The sequence below is a fragment of the Lonchura striata genome, chromosome 1, assembly GCF_046129695.1.
Source record: "Lonchura striata isolate bLonStr1 chromosome 1, bLonStr1.mat, whole genome shotgun sequence".
Taxonomy (NCBI): Eukaryota; Metazoa; Chordata; class Aves; order Passeriformes; family Estrildidae; genus Lonchura; species Lonchura striata.
The window spans coordinates 52,855,432-52,869,755 of NC_134603.1; the positions used below are offsets into that span (position 1 = coordinate 52,855,432).

Genomic DNA, 14,324 nt, shown 5'->3' on the forward strand with positions numbered 1-14,324 from the left:
TGACTTCATGATGGCTGGGGCCATGGCACGGGGCAGCAGCCATGGCCAGGGACAAAACGGGACAGATTATGCACTCCCAGTCATGCTCGTGCAGTAAATTTGGGTGTCCAGGAAAGGTGTCACCGTCGGTGGCCTGAGACCTTCCCACTCTTGTTGCCCCTCTCCCTCTGGAGCAAGCACAGTGGCTGGTGCTGCTCCAGGGAAACATATGGCTTTGCTAAAGGATGTACAATCCCCTCACTTGTCCGTGGTCCCCAGCAGGCTGGTGGTGACCCAGCTCCAGCCACTGCATCCCGCCTGGCCAAGCAGAGGGCTGGGCAGATCCTTTGAACCACATATCCTCAAACTTCCTTGGGTGGATAAGGAGTTGGCGGTTTTCGGGCATGACTGTACTTTGCTCTCCCTCTTGGTGTCCTGTTTAACCTTTTCATCTCCTGACACAGCAGGCTCTCCTTGCTGGCGAAATGGGAGTTGTGAATAGGTGACGGTGTGTGTCTGTGGATAAACCCCTCGGGCAGCGCAGCATGAGCTCTGCTGGGAGGCTGGCAGGCCGTGCGCAAGTACGGGAATGCAAACTGAAAAAAGGGATAAGCAAGGTGAATTCAGAAGCTCTTTGCTAAATTCACGTTTTACCTGTGTTAGAGCAAAAACCTCACGGCGAGACCCAGCAGAGCCTCCCTCCTCCTGCGGACACGCTCCGGGAAAGGGGTGGGAAGGGAAGGGAAGGGAAGGGAAGGGAAGGGAAGGGAAGGGAAGGGAAGGGAAGGGAAGGGAAGGGAAGGGAAGGGAAGGGAAGGGAAGGGAAGGGAAGGGAAGGGAAGGGAAGGGAAGGGAAGGGAAGGGAAGGGAAGGGAAGGGAAGGGAGCCGGGCAGAGCGCGCCCCCTCCCGGCGGTCACCGCCCGTGGCACCGCGGCTGGAGGGATGCGGGGAAACAGAGCCTTCCTACAGCCGCGAGCACACGGCACGGAGCAGGTGCAAAGCGTGTGGCAAGCACATCACCGATCCGTGGGTCCCAACCCTGCTGGAGGCGGCGCTCTCTTCCAGCAACATCGTTAGCACTCGGGTGTCTGGTTTGGGTGTTTTGTTCCACAACAGCGGCAACTGGTGCTTCAAAACCTGGGGCACAGCACCCGTGAGCCAGGGTGGATCCCAAACAGGTCTGGTTCTCCCTCTTCCCTCTGTCCTGCTGTGCCCCCACGCGAATGCTGCCTCCTGGTGGGAAGTGCCTGCAGAGTGGTGTGGAGGTGGAGAAGGAGAGCGCTCCTCTAGCACGTGAAAGCCGTATTTAAAATATAGTGATTATTTAAATTCGGCAGGAAAATCGTTAGCCACTAAATTTTGCCAAGCCTTCTGAGGGATTTCTGCTGATATTTTCAGCAAATGACTTGGGAAAATGAATCCTTTAGGGGTTAGAATATTACTGGAGGCTGTTTTCATTATGTCTTTCTCAGTTACCTAGAAATACATCAGGATCGTGTGAGTTTGCTTGAAGCCCAACCTTAGAGCCTAAAGTATTCAGGTATTCTCAAAAACAGAAATCCACAGTTTCCTGTTTCAAATGTTGCTGGAAATATTAACAGGATTGTAATGGCTTAGCTGATTTTTATTTTTATATATATATATATATATATATATATATATATATATGTATATGTATATGTATATATAGGAGGGAAGGGGGGGAAAAAAGTGCAATATTGATGTTGGCCCTGAGAACCGCAGCAGAAACTAAAAAGAAAAAGTATTTTCCATTTCACCTCCCTAGAGACTTGGGGTGTGTGTATTTCTCGTGAAGTATCTGCCTCACCTGTGACCTCATATCCAAGGAGAGTGGAATTAAAAGTCCTAGTGCTGGATGATTCCATAGACATATATACATATATGTATATATATATATATAGTTATTGAGCCTGGCTGAGATGTTTGCAAAGCTCTTATCTGAATATAGTTTTGAGATTCTTCACTCTGAGAACATAAAACCTTAAAGATTTGTCATAATACCTTTTCCTTTTAAAGAGACAAGCATTTTGAATGGGTTTGATTTCTTGTTTTCCATGGGAATTTTTTGATGTAAGGCCATTGAAATGTTCGAGTGAGAGCATAAAAATGGTTGAAGAAGATCAAGAGTTATTAAAATACCTAGTTTGTTGTATTGATCTGTGATTTAGCACTTCATCTTTCCAATTCTTTGGATGTCAAAGTATGCTCTCACAAATATAACATGGGTTTTCTGTCGATCATATTATTCTCAAGACACGATTTTTCTTTTAATTGTCATTTTGTTTGTGGAGTCAGAATACCTACACAGAGCCATGTAGTGATTTTTTCAGTGAGAAAAGAATGTTCATGTACGATTACCCTCTCTTTATTTGTGCATTTATGAATCCTTTTTTCAGAAATTCTTATATAGCTGCTACTGCTGCTCAAATTGCCATGGTTTTTAAAGAGAATAATGATTATTGATAGTTCCCACATGCACTGGCAGGCACATCTAAAACCTGTACTTTTGTGTTCACAGCTTGCATAATATAAAATTTAGAGATTGCTTGTCAAACTAAGTGTCAGCTGAGTTTCCTAGGAAACTCACTGAAGATATTTATAAAACTACAGATCAGCTTAATAATAGATATAATAATGTCAGTAGCTCATTTTTTTTTTTCTTTTTACTTTATTGGTACATTTTAGTTTGCTTTAATTTGCTGCTAAACCAAACCACTGCATTTCCAAATAGAGCAGAGGAGACCTTCCTTCCAATACCTTGCTTAATTAATTTCTTAAGAAAAGGATAGTTTCTGCTATTCCATGTAAGGAAATGTAAAGCGCCCTATGTAAAATTAAAAAGATCATAAATGTCATACTAGTTATCTGAATTAATCCTTTATAAGTAAAACCACAACTGTGAAATAGAAGTGTAAATATTATATCATGTTATTGTTTTATTCACTGTTGAACTGAATGTAGGAATTTAAAGTTCATTGCACATGCATGCAAAACAGTCACTGCAGACTTAATGGAAATCCTGAGTATGGGTTTCTATAGAAGCTAGATAGATAGAAGACCTGTTAGTATTGTAAAAGGCACGATTCTGTGAAAATAATTACATCCCTGAGCTGAAAAAAAAAAATCTGAAAAGACAGTAAGTGATATTTGGTGTCCATTTTTTATTCATTCTTCTGTTACTATGTTTTCCTCACACTGATTCTTTGAGTTTAGACATTAGCATTGCCACAGTTGATCTTTTTGTACTTTAAGGCTCTTTAAATGGAAATTTCAGTCATGTAAATTCAAAATTTGCTGATCTTTATGTATGTATTTATATATATGTATAAAATAATCTATACTTTGTCAAAACATAATTATTCAAGACAATTAGATGAAGTTAACATTCTATAGAAAGCAGATTAAAGTAGTTTCAGTTTTCCCATTTTAGTACAGTAATGAGAATGAAGTTAGTGTGTTTAGAAATGAGGCAGTACTGACTCCTTATCTCACCTGGAATCCATTTCTTGTGCCCAGTATGTACATTTGCCTGTCAGGACTATTTTTTTGATGCTGTTCTAATTAGCCAAGTAAGGTGTTCATATGAAGGATAATCAAGAACTGATTTTTTCTTTTGAAAAGGTAGGAGTGTAGCTGTCTGTTGTTTCTCTGTGTAAGAAATCTCATTGCACACTTAACAATGTCGTTGCAGAAGAAATCTTAGGAAGCCTGTTCATCACACACTGAAAAGGTTAATTTCCTATAAAGCTACAAAAATTATCCCAATCCTAATAGCAGCTCGATGCTAGTGATACCGTTCCAGCTTGTTACAGCAAGGTGGCAGGTAAAACCTTGTAAATCATTGCATTTCTTTTAATACAGCTTACATGTAGACAGCAACCTTAAAAGCATAAAATGGTACAGCTGCTGTGTCAAATGACACTTTTTAAACACATTTTATTTGTCAGAGCTGGCTGTCTCTTAGCTGTGGTCTTGCAGTTCAGGGTATTCAAAACTAATCTTTCTCTTGGGAAGAAGTGGAAGATGACTTCAGCTCATAAGTAGGATATCTAATTAGGAGACTTGCCTCTTTCCCAACCTGCCATGGATTGTGCGTAGTGTAACTGCATTACTCCTCGCTCCTCTGTTCCTTACCATGATTTGCCTGTTTGAAACACGCAAGTGCAAACAACCAAAAACTTCCCTTAAGTATTTGTTGTATAGGTGAGAAAGTTGTGAGTGAGTACTTAATAATGTGTTGAACCATTTTGGATGAGTCCTGCCAAAATGGTCCTGCTACTGTGGAGACAAGATGTATTGTCTCTGATTTATGAACCAACTTCACAAGACATGTTTCTGCAAAAAAGCCAATTCACACTGTCTTGCAGGGTTTGTGATGGAGTTGTATTTTTGCACAAACACTGACTTCAGTCCACACTCTTAAGTAGATCCCTTTCTGTGTCAGACATAGTCTATGCTTTGGAACAAAGAACAACCATGTTAAGGAAAACTACTCTAATCAGGAACTTTCAGCCTGGAGGCATTTTTGCTTTGGGCTTATTTGTCTTCTTTTTTTCATGGTCTGTGCTGCCAGCATGAGGCAAGAGTTCTCTCAATAATAGGTGTGTCACTTAAAAATGCATCACTCTGCTCCGGTGTCTGCACGAGCAGTGGTACAACTGAAGTTAAACTTTGCTCAGTCAAGGTGATGACAAGTATCTGACCAAAAAGTTCAGCCTGAATCAAACTGCTTCCCCATGGTGACTGTAGCTGACTATAAAAATATACTTTTATATCCTTATATAAATTTATAGGGCTTTTGGCAAGGAAGGAGTATTTGTGAAAATATGCTTTTGCTTCAGAGTTTCTTCCACATAGTTTTGCTAACAGGCATCTGTTGGGTTGTGTTAAACAGTTTCGTTTTGTTTTTTTAAAATCCTGTGCTTATCTATCACACCTTGATCATCCAGAAAGAAAACCTGGATATTCTAACTGTACATACTGTATTCTGTTTCCCTGCTATAACAATGGAGGTTTGAAAAGGAAAAATATATATGCAGTGTATTTTCTTTTCCTTTCAGTTCATATCCGTGGGAAACTGCTATGAGAATTACAAACAGCTTTTAGGGGGCTATTTTTTCAACTGGCCAGTGTGTGTGACCCTGTGTTAACAGCGAGTTACATTTTAAGTCCAAAGTTCACTGGGTTTTTCTTTCTTTCCCACTGCAATTAAGTGGGACATGTATTCCATGTGCACACTCAAGTAAAATTGGGGAAAACTTGCCTTTTGATAAAGAAGTCTTGATTATATTATAGTGGGATATGTCAGCCAATGGGATATTTACTGCCAAATACCAAATAACAATGTAGAAATTCAAGAAAGATTCTAAGTCATACAGGCAGTCTGGGGAAAATGAGCCAGCTGGGCTCACAGGAGATCTAAGAAATGGGTGGAAGTGAGAGAGGAGAACCTGCCTCTTTAGCAATAAATATAAAATCACATTTTTATGTCCGTAAGTGCTGCCATTCTAACACATATTAGGAAAGAATTAAAGCTTGAAGAATCTTTTAAATAATCATAGAGTGTAGTTCCCCGCTGATTTTCTGGTTCTCTTTTCTCTTGCTCTTCTCTGCATCTGTCTCTTTCACTCCATGCGTGTCACTGAGTTTTGGTGACACAGAGAATCAGATTCATTAATCTCCACTTTCTGTGCTTTAGTTGCAGTGTTGGGGGGCACCAAGTCAATCCAAAGCTTTTTGTATATACCAGCAAGCATTTCTGCTAACATTACTGAGATCATAATTAACATTACATTATACTTTATCAGCATTATACTAAATAAAGGCACCCCTTTGCTACATTTTCTTTATTAAATCCAAAAATACTTTTTAAGTCTTAACAACCACATGATGTTATGATCTGTGGTTAGTTGTAATATTTTTTAGTGGACCTCACAAAATTGTAATATTTTAACTGTATTTTGAACCACTTGTGAGTACTGCATAATGGTAAAAGTGCTGGATTGAAAGGTCTGGGTAAAGTGTTTGTTTGGCTTATAAAATGTAACCTTGAGCAATATGTGGAAATAATCAGGCTCCTAACTTTACCATACAGATTGTGTTTTACTTCTCAGCAGGACTGTAAACAAGAAAAGGTAGTGAAATGTCTTCTACTAGATGGTATTGTACATATTTAAGTGCATGTTTATTTTTCTTCTAGCTTTTTAGAAAGAATTGACAGCGTCAGCATGGATGACTACACACCCACAGATCAGGTTAGTAAAAATAATGGGGTAGGGTCTGAACTAAAACTGACATTCATCTTGATTTTCTGTGTAATTTATTTTAATCCCTACTGCAGCTGAAATAGGGCATATGGCAGTATAGCAAAATATGGTCTTGCAGTTTAAGTAATGGATATTAAAGAAGAAGAGGCATTTTAGTGGTGCAAACTTGTCTTTTACTGTTGTAACATCTACGCTGGTGATTCTTGTAATACTTCCGTTTTGTCTTCATGCTTCCCATTCTGTGTCCCACCAAAAAAAAAAAAAAAAAAAAAAGTGAATGGAAAAAAGAACAGAAAGCCTAAATGTAAAAAGTTGTGATTTCCCTCACCAGCCTTTGCTGCAGAGAAGCAATGCTTTATTTCAGTGGTGGAGGTGGTCCCAGAGGGAGACATCCCATGTCTATCAGAAGGGTCCTTCAGAGGCAAAAGCTTGCAGTGAATGAGATGTCCAGGTTCAGGGGAGAGCACCAGTGGCAGCAGCAGAGCTTGCAAACTTTTCTGCAGGCCTGCAGGTTCCTTCTTTGCAGGCTGTGCCCATCTCCTGCTGGTAGCAGAGTTTCTATTCAAGCCTTATTTGCAAGACAGTACTTTTTTTTCCCAGAGGCTGTGATACATCTTGATGGAGTGCTCTAATGGCAAACACATTCATGTTAAGGCTGAACTGGTGCGGTCTTGAAGGAGGGGCTTCACCATGTTGCTTGGCTTCAGCTGCCTTCCCTGAGCTCAGGCTATGTGCTTTCCTTTGCTGTTCTCTTCAGCAAACATTCTGAAGTTGTTATTTTTCAGTGCTACTATCCCACTGTCATATAGCAGTCTCAGCCAGGATTGTGGGCTACATCATAAACTCCAAATACAGGTGGCAGAAGAGAATCCCTGCACTGAAAAATTCAGTCTAACAATGCAAGGCATATAACAGGTGGATGCACTTAAAAAATAAACAGAATTGTCAAATCTCACTGTGCAATTAGGTAGTGAAATTCAGAGAAATTAGGTGACTTGCAAGAGATCACCCAAGGAAGCATGCAGAGACGAGCCTGTTGCTTCAGACCTAGTTTAGGTCCATAACCACAAGCATGTACTATAGTCAACCCAATATAGGATCAATTACTCAATCACTCAAGACATTTTCAGACCAAAGGAATTAGCACTGGGGTTTGTTCCATCTAGACCTCATGGTTTTAGCATCAAGATCACTCACCTGGAGAGAGAAGTCAGTGAAGAAAAGCCTAATTTCTGCTTTCATTATCTACATTAGAGTTGGCCTGTTTGTTCCTGGGAGGCCTTTCTCTACCTGAAGTAGTCTTTCATCACCTAGAAATTTTTCCTGATATTTCCTTTTGGGAGAAATGTCTTGAAAGATCAGAAAAGGCCCTTGGTATTTGGCAGGTGGAAAACTTGCTCTGTGGAGGGAATTATCTTCTGTTTTTGTTTTTGTCCTGTTGTGCTGTATCAGTTGCCTTGCTGAATTAACTGGTAAAATTAACTTATTTCTTCTCTTCCCTTGCTTTCTGGTTTTTAGGTTTGTTTTTTGTTTTTTGTTTTTTGGTTTTTTTTTTTGCATCATAACAAAGTCAACAAAGGACAGAAAATGCCAGTAACATATAAAATAGCTAAGTATTAAATAAATGGCCTTCAGCTGAGTGCATGCAGCTGCCAAAGCAGCCATGGTTTGCCTTGGCTACCGGAAGCAGTAGGGTAGGGGAAAAAAGGCAAGCTGTGCCTGCACTCTGTACCACTGGCTGCCTGCTTCCATCCAGGAAGGAGGCATCATGAATTGCTTTTGCCTACTCCCCTTGAGAATTGAGGAAATTATTATTTTTTAATTACTAAAGGAGAGTTGGTTAAGTTGTAAAGTATTGCTAGTTTTAAAAATAGGAAAGAATGCCATATTTCTGCACGACCTAAATTCTGTTCCCTTGTGCTCTGTAACAGAGCTTTAATTACTCAGTCACAAGCTATTATTTCTATAGGATTCCTGTCTCATTCAGTACAAAAAAGGGCAGAGTTAAGGTTGCCTAGGCAACTGTAAATCTGGAGTTTTCTAACATTTGAATACTTGACTTTACAACATGAATAACATTTTTCTTAGTTTTATGTAACTTCAGAATTCATTATCCTCATCACATACCAAGGTGTGTAACCATCAAGAACAGGTTTCAGTGGGCATTTAGGAGAACATAGATGAGGTCTCTGCTTTCTGAGTGCACAAACCAAATGCAGTGATCATTATTAAGTTTCTTTACCATATCAGTACAGACAAATGACAGTTTACCAACAGGTCTGATTGAACTTTCATTAAATGAAACATTTAAGACTTTTCATGGAAAATAATATTCCAAGCTTTTAAGAGCAAAATTAGGTTAGGAAAAAAAGCCTTACTAATCAACTTTTGTGTTCTCATTTCCAGGACCTATTAAGATGCAGAGTGTTGACATCAGGGATTTTTGAAACAAGATTTCAAGTAGATAAAGTAAATTTCCAGTAAGTCTGTTAGTAATGATTTATTATCATACTCATTTTTAACAGCTTCATTTAGATGTCTCTGTTCATGTATGCATGGTATAGCAGGCTTAGGATGGGAGTGGCTGGATTTTTGTTGTTTGATTTGGCTTTTTAGCTGTCTTTCCAGAGACCCTAGTAAAATTACCTCATACTTTGCAAAAATAGCTTTAACTAGTTACATATATTGGCAACGTTCTATAGTAGGGTTGTGTGTGCCTTCTTGTAAAAACAGGTGCATTGGTAAAGCACTGTAAAACCATAAGATACCCTTGGGGATGAGAGCTCACAGAAGTCAGTGGGAATCCTCCCTTCTTCCAGAGGGGGCAGCAAGCTCTGTGTTTGTCTAAGGTTTTTGCTGTGTCTCTAAAACACCCACAGGCAGACTGGCTTCTCTCGCCAGTCCTTGCCCAGAAAGGTGCCTGTGTTTACAGGGCTGAGCTGCCTCATGTCCTCCTCCATACAGAGAAGCCCTTTCCCCACCACCCTTCGAAATATCCTGAAACCTGTACTTGTTTATAGTGCAGTATTACATGCCATATGCGCTGATGTGGACTGGAAAGGCCAGCACTTGTCCTTGAAGAGTGTATTTCTCATTTTATGGGTTTAATAGCCTCCTGGCAGAGCAGGGCAGGTGGAGCAGTGCAGCTGTCTCTGACATGCAGTGCACCATCAGCAGATCTCTGTCCTCTTCAGGCAATATTTTACTGCCCTGTACTTGGGGCTCTCATATTTTTAAACTGAACCCTCATGCTGTGCATGCTTCATGTGATTTTTCCTAGTGCACATAAGTGATATAACATCCTATGGCTTTTTAACAGCATGTTTGATGTAGGTGGCCAGAGAGATGAGAGAAGAAAATGGATCCAATGCTTTAATGGTAAGTAAAAACATTCTGTGTTTTATTTTGAACTTATTCCCTGAGGTGTGAGCAGCTTAGTGTTCATATCCACGCACAGTATCTCACTAGCACAGAAGTCCAGTGTTACAGATAACTTTTTTCTGGTATTTTTGGCTGATTGGTGAGTAATGGCAGTGTTACCCTGAGGAGTATGTGCTGGGATAACAGAGATGTTCTGTTCTCTCTCCTTTCTTTCCTTCTTTCTTTGTGTGTTCTGCCCAGATGTCACAGCTATCATCTTCGTTGTGGCTTGCAGTAGCTACAACATGGTAATAAGGGAAGACAATAACACAAACAGACTACGGGAATCCCTGGACCTTTTCAAAAGTATCTGGAATAATAGGTAAAACAAACCTCATTTCCCACCCATCCTCCCCATTTTAATTACAGTTCAACTCCTTTGAAAATAGGACTTCCCTTGCTGTAGACTCAGATTGTTTATTCAGATCAGGCCCAGGCTGGGCCCGGTCTCAGAGTGTCTCCATGATGACACACTTCCCTGGCAAGGGCTGTGGCACAGGGACAGTGCACGTGGCATTTCACCACTCCTGCCAAAATGATGCAGGGCATGGGGACAACTTGGAAAGGGTAGCCACCCACAGGCTGGCTGCAGCAAGGGAGGCAGGAGAAACCCTCTCCAGGCATCCCTGCTTCTTGGCTGAGACCAAGATCCTCTGAGGAACATTTGATCTCCTCAAAAGCAGCAGCAGGAGCAGCTCACTGTGCTTGTTCCCTATATGGGCAGCTGCTCTCGTAAGGATCATCTCTGAGAGCACAGGGTGCCTCTGCCTTAGGGGATGATGCTTCAGACCTAACCTAACTGGAACTGCCATTAAATTGCTATGCTGCTACAGTGCCTGTAAATCATGTACATAACCAAATAGCAACCCAAATGGGCTCCTGGTAGAGAACAAGTAAAAAAAATCTGCAAAATAAGGTGATGAAGTTTTCAGCACATACCTGTGAGGATGCTCTGCACTGAGAAGTGATTGAAGGTAGAGTGAAGGAGGAATGTTAACTGCACATCCCAAGGCACATTGTCACAGTGATGGATTAATTGAGGAAGAAAAGAGACATTATTTTCTTTCCATTCATCAGGTGTCATACAGGCCACGCTAAAAGATGGGATATCTGTGTGGATGAGCAGTAGCTTAGAGCAGTCTGAGGGAAAGGGAGCTTTCTAGCTTTTTTTTTTTCTTTATCACAACCAAATAAAGCAGACAGTAATGTCTGATTGTGAACTGTGGTGCTTCTAGAAAATGTCATCATATTCCCAATTTGATATCTAAAAGAGAATTTAGAAAAAAATATAGAAACCTGTCCCCTTCAGCAGCGTCCACCCTAGTTTTTATAAATGTATTTACTGACCTTAGAAATACACACATTGGTCTGCACAGATGCAGACCAATCAAAACAATCATTTAAGTCATCTTTTTTTTTTAGTGTTGAAGCATGGTCTACACTACTGCACACTCTATCCACAGAGGGATAGCCAGTAAATTTCCTAGCAATGTGATACATTTTTGTTGACTAACATGTCAGAGATAACACAAACATTTGGTTTGTTTTTGACAGGTGGTTACGGACCATTTCTATCATTTTATTCTTGAATAAACAGGACATGCTGGCTGAAAAAGTCTTGGCAGGGAAATCAAAAATTGAAGATTACTTTCCTGAATATGCGCATTACACTGTACCTGAGGATGGTAAGGTTTTTCCCCGTGCGGGGATCGGACCTGCTGGCATGGCCCAGCCCATAGCTCCCCTCCCTGTCTCTCTGTCTGTCTCACACACACATTCACAGGCACACACTGTTCTTTGACAAGAGCTGCTGGTCAGGTAAGGAGCATGCCAGCAGCATGTAGCTCACAGGCTCACTGTGGATAGGGTCTGAAGGGGTTCCAGCTCCACAGCAGCTGCCCTCCCCTTTTGAGGGGAGGAACCAGCAGACCCAGGACAGCAAAGCAGCCACACATCTCCCCACTTCCCAGATGCTTCTGCCTGGGCCTCCCACAGTGCTGAACTTTGTTGGGGATTCATGAGATTTATTTTGCAGCCATTCTGTGTCCTCCAATACTGTAAATTTCAGTTTTTGAAATACTGATGGGAAACCCAGCAGGACAGTAAGTGAACTTTATGGAGGAAAACCACATCAGTTGATAGGAAGAGAGCTGTGGTGATGAAGCGATAATTTTCTTATCTTCAAGAAGTGTAATGTTTCCTGCACCACAGTAACATATTGCAGAGGTAAACTCTGGTATTATGCCAGGTGTGTACCAGGCAGAGAGCTCCCCAAAGGTCTCTGATCTGTCTAGCAAAAGTGGTAATACTTCTATTTTTTTGACCACTTGCCTGACCTGAGTGATGGCCCTGGCATGGTGCTTGCAGACATCTGTTGGAAAAGGCTTTCATTCTCCACCAACTACCGCCAACAGCTTGGTTACAGAGGTGAAGGTGGTGATTATCTATTTTCAGCCTTCATTGTGGTCTGGAACTTCATGAGTGTGATTCTGGCTTTCAGGTACAGAGGATTCATGAACTATGATAAAATCTGAGTTGATCTGGCATCTGTTTTGTAATGCAAAGGGCTGTCAGAAGAAATCTTATCTCCCTCACCCGAATATCCCCTTCTCAAACATGCACTACAAAGACAGAGCTTGAGTGCATTTTCAGTATTTTTTATAATAAGCCATTTGTCAGAAAAAAGTTGCTTTTGTTATTTCTCAAAGGGATTTCACAGTGGGTATCTAGAGCGATCCAGAATATTCACACATGAAACAGCTCTCTATTTTTAATCTTCACTTATTCTTGAATTTCAGCTCACATTATTTAAGGGCAGCAACATTGAATTCCAATATGCTGTTGATTGTGCTGCTGCTCTATTTTTACCCCCAGCATTATGGATGAAAAATACATTTCCATATTCTGATAAATTCTGGCCTTTACAATGTTATGTTTATAAGCATCTGATTTTGGTATCCTAAATGAGAGATAACACTGGAAGGAAGTAAATAGGCCATCTCTTCACTGCATTGTTTTTTACACTGAGAGTAAAAACAGTCATTGCATGGCCTAGATAGTGACAACTTCATCTGCTGACAAACAGTTAATATTGAGCAACAAGTCTCCTGCTCAACAAGAATTTAATCCAAGACCCCTTGATGGGCAATATATCATAAATATTCTGCTGAATTGGGGCCTGTAATTAAAATACATTTTTATATATATCAAAAGGTCTTTCAATGCTATCATTTTTTTCAAGTGTAATCTTGGACTAACCATTTTTAAACTCACATTCCTGCCTGCAGAAGCTTTTTTCAGGAGACACTGTTCTGCTGCAGAAACTGAACAGCTCAGCTGCTTTTTCTAGTCATATTTTGTGATAAAAGCTAAACCCTAACTCCCACTTGTTTTACATCTATATGAACAAACTTGTGGATGTGAGTAAGCCTTTTTGTGATATGACCAATGACATTGTTGCAATGGTTTCAGCAATTTTCAATTTCCTAAAATATGTTGTATGCATAGTCAGATTTCACTGTACTCTTCATTTTAGAATTACCTACCGGGGATCTCCTCTAGTATTTAACATTTTGATTTCTGTACTGAAGGGCTACTTCCTTCTTATTAAATATTTTGTTGCAAATAGATGATTGTTTGGTTTTCATGTTTCTGATGTCATTTGTTTTTAATTGAACAGCAACACCAGACGCAGGAGAAGACCCCAAAGTCACAAGAGCCAAGTTCTTCATCCGGGATGAGTTTTTAGTGAGTAATTTTCATCTTATGTGTGATTCTATCATAGGAAATACGGACAGATGGCATAGTTTATTTAGGGAAAACCAATGGAGTTTTGCAGAAAGCTAGAAGGAGAGGGCAACGTCTGGCAATTCCCTAGTTCTTTTCAGCTGTCCATCTTGCAGAACCTTCCTCAGTGCTGCACATTTTTATGCCCATTTTGTATAAAGTCACCTGCCATGCAAATTGTCACACAGTAGGTGCTAGTGCATAGAATGGTCATGTACAGTCCATGCATAAACAAATTTGCTTTCTTTCTTTTATCCTGCATTCCTTCAAGGAGTTTGGCAGTGATCAGCTGACAGCAGGAATTAAAAAAAAAAAAAAATTATGATTTTATGCTTAAATAAGTTTTCTGGTATGCCAGTTAGGAGGTTTACCTCACTTTGGACTGGTGTCATGGCCCTACTGAAGCATCATAAGAAAGTTTGTCTAGTCATGTTTTTCTTGTAATGAAGGTTTCCTCTGTAGCTGGAGTGAAGAGGTGGTGTTTACATTTTGAAGGTGAAAGTAGTTGTCAGGCACACAATCACAGCCCAGCTCTGCTGTCAGAGAGTGTAATCCAGTATCACTTGTGGCTTCACTCGTTCTGAGTTGTTCCCACGGTGCAGAGCAGTACCAGAGACCCGAAGCAAACCTCATCCATCATGCCCACTACATGTGTGTGTTTGAGATAACAAATTGAGTCGTTAGAATTAAGAATTTTAAAGTCATTGTGTATTTACGAGCATTGTTAGGATTTACAGCTGCTGGCGCACCAAGAAAGAAGCAATTTACTGTATTCACAATTTGGGGATTTCCAGCTGCCACCCTAGCCTTCCAGATCCTGAGGAAAAATGTCAAATTCTGCTGTGTTAATG

The 14,324-nt window shown here is 40.5% G+C and overlaps 1 protein-coding gene across 2 annotated transcripts in view; it reads left to right on the top strand.

The window, feature by feature from the left end:
* Positions 1–14,324, top strand: part of GNAL (G protein subunit alpha L) — a 178,568-nt gene that overhangs the window by 159,232 nt on the left and 5,012 nt on the right. For both annotated transcript variants that reach the window (XM_031503998.2, XM_021527781.3), the window contains exons 6-11: positions 6,201–6,255; positions 8,674–8,747; positions 9,587–9,645; positions 9,889–10,009; positions 11,242–11,372; positions 13,367–13,434. In XM_031503998.2, coding sequence (XP_031359858.1) covers positions 6,201–6,255; positions 8,674–8,747; positions 9,587–9,645; positions 9,889–10,009; positions 11,242–11,372; positions 13,367–13,434 — 508 coding nt within the window. The remainder of the gene's footprint in view (positions 1–6,200; positions 6,256–8,673; positions 8,748–9,586; positions 9,646–9,888; positions 10,010–11,241; positions 11,373–13,366; positions 13,435–14,324) is intronic.